At 45.5% G+C, this 13,376-nt stretch overlaps 1 protein-coding gene across 1 annotated transcript in view; it reads left to right on the top strand.

Annotated features, from left to right (window-relative positions):
* The window catches only part of PPP4R1 (protein phosphatase 4 regulatory subunit 1), a 58,643-nt gene that overhangs the window by 31,420 nt on the left and 13,847 nt on the right, over positions 1-13,376 (top strand). Inside the window, exons 10-14 of the mRNA XM_007458455.1 lie at positions 1,758-2,269; positions 7,066-7,220; positions 8,572-8,667; positions 10,589-10,774; positions 12,343-12,504. Coding sequence (XP_007458517.1) covers positions 1,758-2,269; positions 7,066-7,220; positions 8,572-8,667; positions 10,589-10,774; positions 12,343-12,504 — 1,111 coding nt within the window. The remainder of the gene's footprint in view (positions 1-1,757; positions 2,270-7,065; positions 7,221-8,571; positions 8,668-10,588; positions 10,775-12,342; positions 12,505-13,376) is intronic.

The raw sequence follows: 13,376 nt of genomic DNA on the forward strand, positions 1-13,376 counted from the left end.
GAATGCCGTGCTCTTTGTCACTCTGCACGACTGTCATGACACATATGCAGGCCAGTCCTTCTGAGGTGCCCTCCAGTCTGTCTGGGCTCTGACCAGTTTCCCGGGGACGTCAGCACCTGGAATTCCACGTAGATCCCGACTCAGCCCATCCAGACTGAAGCCCCCTCCTCAAACTGCCCTGGTGTTTTTCACTTGCAGTCGGTGCCACCAGCACCTGTTCAGTCGCTCGGGCCAGAAATCTGGAAATCTTCACAGGTTCCTCCCTTTGCTTCTTATGCCCCGCGAGCGGGAAGTGAGCAGTCGTATTGGCGTTGGCGTCATTTGAGTGTGTTGCCATCTTCTGTAGCCCCGACACGCCGCCCTGTTCAGAAGAGCATCCCTGCCTCTCCTCACCTGCTCTGCTGCACTCCCTGCCGCCTGGCGCACCTCCAGCGTGCTTCCTGTCCTGCTTCCGGGTGGCCTTTCTGAAAGAACGCATCTCAAAATGTAACTCTCTTCACCCCTGCCTTGTCTTCTGTACTCTAGGGTACGTTCCAGAGGTGTTTAGTGTGGGGCGCAGTGGCTCCGCCAACTTTTCACTTTTCCATCGGTTCCCTCTCTGAGCCGTCGTAAACTCATCGCCATTTCCTGAAGGTGTGGCACCTCTCCTGTCACCCCTGCCTTTGCATATGCTGCCTGAGTGTGGTTTTCCCTTAGCCTCCTAAGCACGTGTTGGTTGCTCCACCCACGGCTCCTGTCATTCCCTGGAAAGCCTTTCCTTGCAGCTGGCGCATCTGCCTCCAAGCTCAGTGTGCTTGCTCCCTCCTTACCACTCTGCAGGAAGCGTTTGCCTCTGATGCTAATCTCAGGAGCAGCAGCTGCCTCTCATTTACATAGGAACCCTCACCACCAGTGTCGCTCCCTGGCTCCTAGTAGGTGCTCAGCATGCGTTTGTTAAGGGTAATTGAGTCAGATGAACTCTGAGGGGCCGTAGAGCCTCAGCGTAGGTGGTGGATGGAGGTGACCCATGGGCTGTGGCCCCGGGGCTTGTACCACCTCTCTGTCAATTAAGTCATGGCTGCAGGGAGGAAAACTTTTGGGAGTAGAGCTGAAAGTGTGGAAGGAATAAAAATAACTATTTAGACTTAATTGGACTTTAATGTATTTTGCAAGATAGTAAATAAGGATCTTTTCTAATGCTGTGTAGAGGGTTGTTTTTTTTTTTCTGTGTAAGCAAGGAGGTTTTAATTCTCAGCTTTTTGATAGGTCATTGGAGCACAGTGGCAATACCATACTCCTAAAACTCAGATAAGTTGTTTTTTTTTTCTGTGTAAGCAAGGAGGTTTTAATTCTCAGCTTTTTGATAGGTCATTGGAGCACAGTGGCAATACCATACTCCTAAAACTCAGATAAATTTTACTATGTATTTAGCTTAAAATGCATTGTGAGAATTTATCTTCTTACTATTTCTTTTTAGTTATTTTTATTATTGAAATTAGCATGGTATTATAGAATCCCGGGGTTCTTAAATGTTATCTCCTCCAACTGTTAACATAATACTTTAATATCTAGAATTAACAGATGTTTACATCTCTGAGCACAGAACAACTGATGGAAAAAGAAGCATTATCAGTAATATAAATAAACTACTGAATTTGTATGGATAATTTGTAATTTTTAATACCTGTTAAATGCTTTATGTAGTATCTTTCATTGGTGTTTTTTCAGTAATTATTTTTATACTTTCACTTTCTTTTTCCCAAATAAAACAATAAAAGGACCAGAGATGAAGAAGTCCCAGAGGATGCACAGATCAGGCCAGAGGATGTTCCTACAGACCCCACTGTTTGTAATTCCAGTGTCAAACTGGAAGGTGCGCTGGACCCGGACATCGGTGCTGAAAGCCCTAGGAAGCCTCCAGGAGACAGCTCATTACCTTGTCCTTTGTCCTCAGAGCCTCATCAGGAGGCAGCTAGTAATGAGGATGCTAAAAAGCCCGGCACCTGCAGGTCTGCCTCTCGGTTGGAGGTGGGCGCCAGTGCGCAGGACTCAGCTCCCCTGGATCAGGAGTTGTACAACTCCTTCCACTTCTGGAGGACTCCTCTTCCCGAAATAGATCTAGATGTGGAGCTGGAGCAGGGCTCTGGGAACAAACTCGGCCCCGAGGGGCTGGAGGGAACGCCTGAAGCCACCGCCCCGGCTTCTGCAAACATCACCATGGCCACCAGAAAGGAACTGGAAGAGATGATAGAAAATCTGGAGCCACACATTGACGATCCCGACGTGAAAGGTATGGGAGTTGATAAAAAATGTTATTTTCTGACTTTTTCCCCAGAAAAATTGCCTTTTAAAAATCCATTTTGACCATTGTCATCATGTATTCTTACCTGGATAAATGTGGTTAGTCTGAATTTTAGGAAATAATTTCAGATGAGCCCATCACTGTGTTCCTAAGTGTAGCATGTAACAGATGTGTTGGTTCACAAATTGCTCTCTGACTTGTTGACACTCACTCACTGTTTTTACAATTTTAACCCTTGAGTCCTGCCTTAACTCTTCTGCTCTGGATCTCATAAACCTTTTTATAAACAGCAGATGCAGTGCTGTGTTTTACAGAAAGACTGTAGTCTGTTAGCAGTGGACAAAGATACGTATCTTCCTATGGAACGTGATGTTTTAAGAGCTGTGGGCATTTGCGAGGGTCCTGCTGGTGTCTTTGTTTCTCAGTTTGAACCTTGTTCCGTTGGGTTACACTTGTGTCACCTAGATTCTGCCATTATGAACGGCAGCCTTGAAGGTTGTTGTGTGTAAAAATAATAAGTTGCTCTCACTCAGTGGAACAGGAGTGTGGGAACGGGGTCCCAGGCCACCTCACTCTGCCTGCCGGGGCCAGGGGGTGGTTTACGGTCCGGGGGTAGGAACCTGATGCCAGCAACATCAGAGCTCCTACTGAGCATGCTAACCAGTGAAATCTGAAATGTTACCGTAAAACAAAAAACAATTTTGAAAAATCCCCAAACTGCAAGTCTTCAGATCCTTTATCACTTTGTGGATTTTTTTTTCCTTGTTCATTCTAGAAGCTAAAATTTCTAAACTGTCAGTTTGCTCAATGTTAGCAAAATACCTATTTTTAAAGCAGGCAAAGCAAAACCTTCAGTGTCCTTCTAAAACACGCAAAACCTTGTTGTGTTTAAACTTGGAAAATTTCATCAGTGGAGGTGATATTAGCAGTTATCTTTATTTGGCTTTAACGTATCATGATTTTTAAAGATTTCCTATGATAATTTTATGCTTGGAGAAAAACTGAATGATTTGTTTGATTAAAGGCAAATTCATATCCTTGATGGTTGAAAGTTATTTTAATTTAACTGGCAGACAGTCACCTTTTCCAGAATGCTGTGAATAGTATCGGGCGCTGTGAGCCTCTTTTGAGTCTGTGTCTGCAATTTATCCTCGCCATTCGTGGACCAGTAGTTCATTCCTCCTCCTTATGAGTGTTTTCCGTAGACTGTCCTATTTTCTCTCCCTCGCGGTGGATTATTTTCTCTGAAAACCTCACAGCTTTACTACTCTCGCTAGTTCCTCATTGTGGCTCCTGCCCTTGATTTTTACCCCCTTGAGCCCAGAATTCTGCATTTTATGACAACCTGGTGATGTAGCAAATACTGAGGTTTGGTTTTGTTTGACAAATTAGAATCTTCATCAGAATCTTGCCTTTGCCGTCTCCCTTCCACCCCAGATGAGGAGGACGGAGACAGAATTACACCTCAGACGTGCACATCTTGGGGTGGTCAGCTCTTGATAAATGTTGTCTTTACAGGTTTCTGCTTTCTGTTGAGATAAATTTTATTATTTTGTCAACTTAAGTTTTGTTCGGTCGATCAAACTTCAGTAACTCTCACATTTTGATTTTTGTACGCTCCTTAACCTTTATGGAAGAAGGGCTCCTAACTGGCCTGTGGCCCGTTCTGGGAGCTCTCCCTGCACACCCCTGCTAGTCAGTACTCTGACGCGTAGTAGACACCTGCTAAATATTAATGGAAATACTAAATAAGCTACTTTAAATTCTTTTTTTTTTTTACAAATAAGCTGAAAGTAATATGCATAGTTTGCTTTTTTAAAAGCCCTACATGGACACATGAGTTTCAGGATACGACTTTGTGTTTCAGAAGGTGACTAACACTGTTTGACTTAAACTTTACAGGCTGCAATTGAGATTTTAGTAGTCATACTATATTATGATTTAATCAGTTCTCTTTCTAATTCAGCTCTTAACACCTGTTACAATTTAAATTTGTCATGTTGTTCTTTCTGTCCATAATGTTGATACTTTTGTAACATATTCATTGATTGACTGATTCATCCAGCATCACTTATCGAGCACCTATTATGTGCCAGCTACTCTTCCAGGCAGTGAATATATACCAGCAGCAGACCAGACAGAAATCCCAGCCTCAGAGAGCACAGAGGGTGAGACACTTAGTGTGTAAACTGCCTGTGTCAGATGTTCTGCAGCAAAACATCGGTGGGCAGGGTTGGGGGCGGGAGGGCTTCGGCTGCAGAATTCCTGAGCATCTGAGGGCATATTGAACCCGTGTTAATTGTAGTAGCTATTTCTGACTTTTCATACGATTAGAAGGTGTTTTGGGTTTTTGAAGGGTGTACCTTAACTGTGGGTGCTTTTTCTTTTCTAGTCTGCGGTTGTGAGCAGTGTGTCAGAGAATGTCTACCTTTTTGAAAGGCAGAATTAACCCCAAATTGGAAACTGAGTGCTGGCCAGGGACTCAGCTAGTTATGTTGCGTGTGTGTGTTCTTGACTGGGGGCCGGGGAACGTCAGGGGGAGGCGGACCCTCAGAGTCGAGTTCTGCTCTCACAAGCCGCTGGGTCCCTCGTTCCTGTCTGTGCTGTTTGGTGGGAATGTCATGGGAGACGAGCAAGCGTTGGGATTTTTTTTTTCTCTAAGGCAGCCTTTGCTTCACAGTCTTACCAATTTAACTCTTACCTTCTTTGAAGCATTGATAGATTAATTTCTTTTTTCTTTGTGAGTCTCTAATCAAAAAACTTAAGCGTTTCCAGGAACTAGAATGAGATGTTCCTGTCAGAAAAAGAAGGCCCTTTCTCGGCTGTGGAACAGAAGTAGATCCTACGTGGAAGGACAGAAGGGCGGTAGTAAAATGGGAAGAAGGTGTGAGAGGGCCCCTTTTCCAAACTCCCTGGCGTGTGGCATCACCAGACTCATTCAGGATTGAGCCACGGCTGAATAGTGACCGGTGCCGGTTTGATTGGCCATGGCCAGTTCACAGACTGCAGAGGGGAAGCGGGCCAGGCCAGCAAGTGCAGAGCTCTCTCCAGTTTCGTTGGGGCCAGTGGAATAACTAGGTCCACTGGGCAGTTGTGGTCCACAAAATCGTATTGTTCATTGATTGTAAGCAAGAAATTGTTAGGAACTTGTGACTGACCTCCAGGACGGTGTGCGAGAGTCAGAGATGGAAGGGGTGAGCTCAGCCAGACCAGCGCTTCAGGGCGCGAGCAGGAAATTCCACGTTCCACGCTGTCCCCGATTCTGAGCGCAAGTCACCAGGGACTGCGTGGGCTCTGATCCTGGGGTTTCCGCCCGCATCGTGAGGAAAACGCAGACGTGGTGAAGGCCTGTGCTTCAGTTTCCTTCCGCTGGTCGTGGTGAGCCACCCGCCGAGTCTCAGGCAAGCCTGGGTTCTCCGGGGCCACGGGCTCTCCATGAGTGGGCATGAGGTTGTCCTCGTGACCTTTGTACCAGTCTTTTGAAGGAGGTAACCTCAGTGTGACTCACTGAAACTTTTGTGAACGTACAAACCTAAAGGTACAGAGTAACATAGACAAGGAGGAGGCTGTCGTTTACTCGGGTTGGTGGCCTGTGTGAGGCGTGCTCTGTGAAAGGCTTCCCAGGAACAGGTCGCGATGCATGAGGGAGCCCACCCTCACACCCCCCGCCTGCGTCTACAGGGGCAGAAAGCATGTTCCGGGCCGTCAGCCTCCTTTAGTTCTGTTGTGATTTCATTGTGGAAATTTGGAGGATTCTAAAAGGGGAGCTGAAGTGAGTAAAGGATTAGTACAAATTGCAGCTGAAATCCCCAAAAGAATGAGGATGCTTTCCGTGAGTAACTTTTCATGATTAGACACCTTCAGTTTAATCTATTCAGTTAGGTCATCATCCTGTATGTTTCTTGTGTCTCTCTTGCTGGGTACCTTGTATACTTAACTAGAATTTTATAAATGCTAAAATACTGATTGCTTTTTAATAATCTTTAAGTAGAGTGGGAGCACACTTTCTAATCTTTGTACTAAATAAACTTGCAGCTAAACTTTATAAATTCGTATATTTTGAGCATCCAGGTGGATTGTTACTTGAAGTAATGCTAAACAATTTCTTTTTGCTAAATTCCTCATTTGTTCTGGGGGGAAGGAAGAATGCTTTATCTTCACTTTGAATGACTTTTATAAAGAAGATGTAACTCAAAACGTAGACAGTGCCATTTGCCAGACTTCAGGGCTGCTGCTTGGTTATCTGTCACTTTGGTTTCCTGCGAGTGAGACAGTGCTTGTTTGGGATCCCTGTGTTTGGGACAAGTCACTAATTTCACTTTCAAAAAGAATTAGAGAAAAGTAAAATAAACCGGAATGAGATGTGAGATGTTTAAATGTAACAGCCACAGAAATCTTTGTAATTCCCATTGTTTTATGTTGGCAGGGTCTGTGTGACTGCTCTCCTGCTAAGATAGCTTAGTAAGTAAGCCTCGCCAGTCCCGCTCATGCGTTCCCAAAACATAGTTCACTGACCCTGAAATTGACTAGATAGCATCTCTCTTTTCATACTAACGCAGAATAATGTACAGTAGTGGGTAATAAACGTTTTTAATCTCATGAAAGCATATTAGTTTTCTACTTTTTCCCTCGGAGAACTAATGATTGACCACAGTAGAGGTTTTTTCCAGCTTTTCGATGGCAGTGTCCCAAAAGCACTGCGTCTCATTGATCCCATAACCCTGCACAGGGAGAGCCCAGGCACCCGCGGCCCCGCGCTCACAGGCCTGTCGTTCCGCCCACAGCGCAGGTGGACGTGCTGGCCGCTGCCCTGCGCGCCTCCAGCCTGGACACCTGCGACGAGGCCAGCGAGGCTGCCCGGAGGGCCCCGCAGGATGAGCTCCTTGGCTGCAGACTTGACCACGGCACCGCCGGGCCTTTGACGAGCGAGGCCGTCGAGGTGAGGGCTCCGCAGGGCGTGCACAGTGAGCTGGGTGGCCCCGGCGCCGTTCGCGGGGCGGCCGTGGTGCTCGTCACGGCCCAGTTACCACGTCCTGTCTGTCGCTGGTTTTCTCCATCTCCCTTCTGCATGAAGTAAAAGTCATCGTCACCACATCCTGTCTCTGTGACATGAGTGTCATGTCCAGAGCTTGGAGTTAATAGTCAGCCCCGGGACTGTCTACATGACCACTCCGCAGCTTCAGTGTGGGTGTGGCTCACTGCAGTGAAATAATCTTACTGGAGACAAAGCCCTTTATCAAGAGTGAGTAACTCTTCCCTTTTCTTTTTGGAGGGGTGCTTTGTTTCTGATGGGACCATTTCACTGCAGCGAGCAGCACAGTATTCTGAGCGGAAGATCGGGACTTGAGGCCGTGTTGCGGGATAATCTGGACCCTGGAGTGTGCGGGTGGGTACTGTGACCAGCCCGCCTGCCTGTGTCCTGCACCGTCCTTCCCGAACCCCCCGACCCCCCACCAAGCCAGCACCACGCGGTGTCAGTAGTTCTCATCCCTTGTGTGTGTCGGCGGGAGAAGGAACACATGCTGGTGGCCAGAGGCAGGTGGTCTCGGGTCAGGGCGGCCTGGACGCTGAGCTCAGGGAGGGGGGGGCCTCATACGCATGGGGGCACGGGGGTCCCAGGGCCCCGGTGGATTCCTGGCTTGTTTTCTGTTAGATGACACCCAGTATAGTTAGAAATCTTGCGTAAAACCAGGGCTTCAGAATGCAACCCTGACCCCTTAGCATCATCGGAGATTTCAGTACTTTATCTGAGTTTTAGAAAGTGTTTTGTTTTCATTTTGGGGTTGGCGGGGGCTGTTAAAAACGTATTGGGTCGGCCAGAAAGTTGGTTTGGGTTTTCCTGTAACATCGCATGACAACCCCGAATGAACTTTTGGGCCAGCCCAGTATATCTGTGAAATTAGAAATAGCCAGGAATAGAAATAGTAGAAGAAAAACTGTGTATGACATACCACACAACAGTTGCCTGAAGCAACCTCTAAATACTGTTTTATTGATAGCTAATTTTAGATATTGGGACCTTTTCAAAATTACTTCTAAATTTACTTTTTAATTACATTTGTTCTGGAATTTATTTTCATACCTTTAGCAACCTATTCTGAAAGTTTGATTTAAGGCAGGGGAGTTCTTATGAGGTCTTAGGTCTGTTTATAAATGTTTAAAAGCATGAAGAATTTGTACGTATTCTTATCTTTTGGTGGCCTTGAAAGGTGAGTAACTTAGTAAGATAGTTTAAATGAAGGGAACTCACAGACAGGGCAGTTCTTTAAGTGACCGTTCTCTCCCAACAGAATATGGAGTCCGCCCTTCGCTATATTCATGATGATTCAGACTCGGGCACCAGTGGTGGTTTTAGCCCCGATGAGGAAAGGAGAGCTAAAGTGCAGGTAGGTGACCCAAAACTCTTTACTTTGTGTGGGTGTTGTTAAGTCCACTTTTAAACCCATTTCTCACCAAATTTGGCCCTTCTGATAATGTTTTGAAAATGAGGGCTGATATATCATACTTCTGATAAGAAAATTCAAGCGGTCGAGTAAAATATAAGCAGAAATCTTCCTCTTTTCACACCTGTGACCCCTTCCCCTCCAGGGTGACCACGACCATGGGTCCTCTGGTATTTCCTCAGTGCGCCTAGGCGGACGCGCCCGCGCGTCGGTGTGCACCTTTCTCTTTCAAAGACCCATAGAGCCAGGCCGTCACGCCTGGGTCTTCATGCCTGAGTTGCCAAGGATTGTAAGGTAGAGCTTGACTTCAGAGAGGAGAATGTGGGAGTACGGCCCAGAGCCGCTGTAAAGTGCTGTCGGCTGGCAGGGTGACTCGAATCGGAGGCTTTACCTGTGGGGTCGTTGGAATCTGGTGATGCCTGTCTTTCTTTTTTCTTTTCTTTTTTAAAGAGTCATGTCTTGGAGCTCTTTGCACAGGAGCACAGAATCCCCCCCCCCGTCCCCCCTGATTTTTCTAATTAATATCTGCTGGAAAACTTACAACAACTTTTTAAAGTTGTACCTAAAATAAGGTATAATAGATATTGAGTGAGATTTTAAAAACTTCCTTCTGCATTATGTTTATAAACTTAATTATATTAACTTTGAGACATTTGTTAGATGTCTTTTAGAGTTTGGGTATCTGGTGGATAAAATTGACAATTTAATGCCTTATAAGCAAATGAGGTTTTATTCTGTTGTCCTAATATTTTGTGAATTACTTATTAACACTAAATTCCAAACAAATATAAATATATTTCCAAGATCAGTAGAGGATATGAAGATGTGTCTCCTGTAAATATCACTAACAGTTGTTGACCATATTTGTAAGCTTAGGTTGATCGTGGATTTCCCAATGCCAACACGTGCCCCCCCAGCACAGCACCCACGCGGCCCCGCGTAAGCAGGGCTGGGACGGGCGTCCAGGTGTAGGTGTGCTGTGATATTACAAGTAAAGCCACGTTCATCGTGATCATGCCTGTGCTTTGCTCCTGGGACTGTCTGTGCATTATTATAAGTAGATTGCCTAGGTTAGAGGGGGTGACTCCTTTGTTTTTGTTTGTTCTATTTATTAAAAATGGAGTTGGTATTCATAGTGTTTTAAAACATGCTTTTTTAAGGCAGTGCATACAGATTGTCTCATTCCTTTAGTGAATTTCCATTTTATTTTTTAAAAATAGATAATGCGTTTACAAAGTTCAGAATTCAGCTTCCTTCTCAGCTTTTCTTCTCCAGCACCTTTGCTTTTCCCCCAAAGCAGCCAGTTTTATCTTTATTTTGTAGCTCCTTCCAAAGCTATATTTCGCATACATAAGCAAGATCGTAGATATGTTCTTCTTGTCCTCGCATTTATACAAGTGGTTAGAGGTATGTACCCTTTAAGTTTCTATAGATAATTGCTAAATTTCCATCCAAAGGTGGTGGTTGTTGTCGTTTTAAGATCCTTGTTGGTGACAGTGCAGAAGAGGGCCTGCTTAGCCTCATCTGCTAGGTCAGCCTCATCCACTAGGTTAGCCTCATTCAGTAGGTTACCCCAGACTCTGTAATCTGTGCCAGCACTGAAAGGTGCTGGTCTTATTTTTAATGTATCTCTTAAATTTAGTAAGCAGCTCTCATCATCCTCTAAGCTGTTTTCTGTTTTAAGATCTTGTTTGTTGTTTTCCTCCTTGAAGCTGCTTTTATTCACTTATACATGTATCTCCCTTAGCGTGTTTTCTTATCGCTTTTCAGTTATTGGAAACCTGAAACTTGGAGATTGGTTTTTCACTACTATATGACGTGCAAGTGTGCCTAATTTACAAAGTCTGCACTCTCTCTTGGTTAGGACGTTGTGCCCCAGGCCCTGCTGGATCAGTATCTCTCCATGACCGACCCCTCCCGGGCGCAGACAGTGGACACGGAGATCGCCAAGCACTGCGCATACAGCCTGCCGGGCGTGGCACTGACGCTGGGCCGGCAGAACTGGCACTGCCTGCGCGAGACCTACGAGACGCTGGCCTCCGACATGCAGGTGCGGGGGCCCTGTCCACGTTCCCTCGCGTGCAGAGAGCTTGCCGGTGACACCAGAGCACTCCCCAGTGGGTCCAGGCTCCTCCCTCCACCTCAGCAGCCTCTCTCCTTTTTTGTCTGAAGTGCTAGAATTAGCTTCCCGTTTGACTGGCTGAGGTTCCTAACTCAAAGGTGCTGTTGTCTAAAGTTTACGTGCAGATTAATTCTTGAGAATATAGGGTTTTCACTTTACCCCAGAAACAGTGTTATAAATGCTTCCTCCCTGATATTTTTCAACCTTAGCAGAACTGCAGTCGTGTTAGGGCTGCCGAGGTCTGGGCCCAGCGGGTGGCACAGTGTGGGTGGGAGAAGGTTGATGGGTGTGTGCGTGCCCGTTTGTGCACACGTGTGCTCACCACCACCACCCGTTTGAGAAACGAGAAGTGGGAAACATTGACCCTTGGTCGTTTGTGGCTTTTTGTGGCTGTTTTCCCAGGCTTTGCCAACTTCATCCCCCCGCCCTTGGGTCTGGCTTCCATACACCCAAGTCCCTTTTCCTTCAGCAACCTTCATCTCAGTTATTCGATGGCATCTGCTGAGACTAATTTATACTGAGTTGTGAATGGTTATCCCTCGGTGTCTCAGTTGACTCGGCAAGTTGGAAGTCGAGAGTCCCCTTGGGAACATAGTTTAAGTCCCTCCTCCGACCTCTGGAGAAGCTGATCCCTGCTCAGCCCTCAGGGGTGGAACTGGGCGTGGGACACACGGCCGGGGACCAGCGAGTGTTTCACCCTCTGTATGAGCGGCTTTCCACCTTTATTCTGTGGACTCTCGGAGCTGCTGGTGACGGGGACGGCTCTGGAGGGGCAGGGCTTATCCGAACATCCTGCCTTCTTCCATTTGATACATTGAACATGGGTACAGCATTTTATCTCAAGAACAGGTTCTTGTGTTTGGGGCGGGGATAAAGCCTTTGTTCTAAACAGCTTCTCAGCAGATAAAGTTTTAAACTGAATAGCAAAGTAAAATTTTTTAAATTAAGGCCACATGAAGAAAAAGATGTTTTTGACATAGAAAGTCTTCTGTAAATGGAGCACATTTCTGTTGCGGTGTTCTTTTCCAGGGCTGCCCGCAAGAGATTTTCCCAATCTTGTATCTCTTTAAATTGCCAGTTCTTTAAAACGAGTTTTGTGGTTGTTTTTAATCCAGGATAGTCTGTGCAGAGTCGGGAGGGCCAGTGCAGGGAGAGGCACACCAGCCAGCCTTCGATCCGTGTGGGACGCCAGGAAATTGGGCATCCAGTGCTCCGTGAGCTACACAGGCTTCACCACCAGTGATCTCCAAGCATTTTTTTCCTTCCTAAGTGAAAGGGGGATGATATATACTGTGCAGGGATTTTGCATTTTTCTGCCAGTTTTTGATAGAAAGTAGGCATTTAAAACTTGGTATCTATTATTACTGTTTTATTCTGATTTAACTTGAGATTAATAACATTCAGATATAATAAATTAACCTTCATGCATTGTGCAAAAGTTAAAGTACCAAGACTTTGTGATCAGCTTACTCACGCAGTTGTCTTTATTTCTGCAGTGGAAAGTTCGAAGGACCTTAGCCTTCTCCATCCACGAACTTGCAGTCATCCTTGGAGATCAGTTGACAGCTGCAGATCTGGTTCCAATTTTTAATGGATTTTTAAAAGATCTCGATGAAGTCAGGATAGGTGTCCTTAAACACTTGCATGATTTTCTGAAGGTAATTTTTAAGTTCTTTTGTATAAAAACACACTAAAATTTTACTGTAGAGTTAAAGTTTTGACTTTATGCTGCCATCAAGATAGGTTTCTGTATGTTCTATGTAACAAATGTAGCCATGACTTTGATGGTACCATGTGGTTAAAAACTAGTCCCATTCTGATGAATTTTGCTAGTGTCACTTCAGTGTTTAATTTAAAAATTACGCTAAATTTCATTTTTAAATGGCATTAGATCATGGTTACAAACATTTGTACCTTTTTTCTCATAATTACTAACATGTAGGAAATTACATGGACATTAAGCCTTCTGTGGTGTGTCCTCACCCCTCTGATGTGGATCTCTGGTCTCTGACAGGAGCAGCGCTGACTTTACAAATTGTTTAATCCTGGAGAACTATTGTAGTCGTAAAGTTTGAGGTGCAGAAGTATCATAATTGAAATTGCTCTAATTGTCCCAGTAATGTTCCCTCAACTCAGAATCCAGTGCGAAATTGCACATAGAATTTAAATATCACGTCTCTTTAGCCGTCTTAAGTCTAGGACAATTTCGCTGCCTTTTCACCTGTAACGTCACGGACCTTTTTGAAGGGCCCAAGCCAGTGGTTTTGGAGAATGCCCCCCAATTTGAAATTGCCTGAGCGCTGCCACACAGTTAGATTCAGGTTAAACAGGTGTTGTCTGCCAGGAGTATTACCTCTCTACCTAGGTCCCTGGGTGTTTTTCTGAATGGGTTGCGTCAGGGGTAACACGATGTTGGCTCTTGGGTCCCTGGTGATGCTGAGTCCGGTCCCTTGGCCGTGGGTCAGCTCACTTTTCCATCGAGGTTATTGACTCCTCGGTGGGCGATTCTTTCAAACTCTGAACAGCTCTT

This window comes from Lipotes vexillifer, unplaced genomic scaffold, assembly GCF_000442215.2.
Source record: "Lipotes vexillifer unplaced genomic scaffold, Lipotes_vexillifer_v1.1 scaffold447, whole genome shotgun sequence".
In the NCBI taxonomy this organism is placed as follows: Eukaryota; Metazoa; Chordata; class Mammalia; order Artiodactyla; family Lipotidae; genus Lipotes; species Lipotes vexillifer.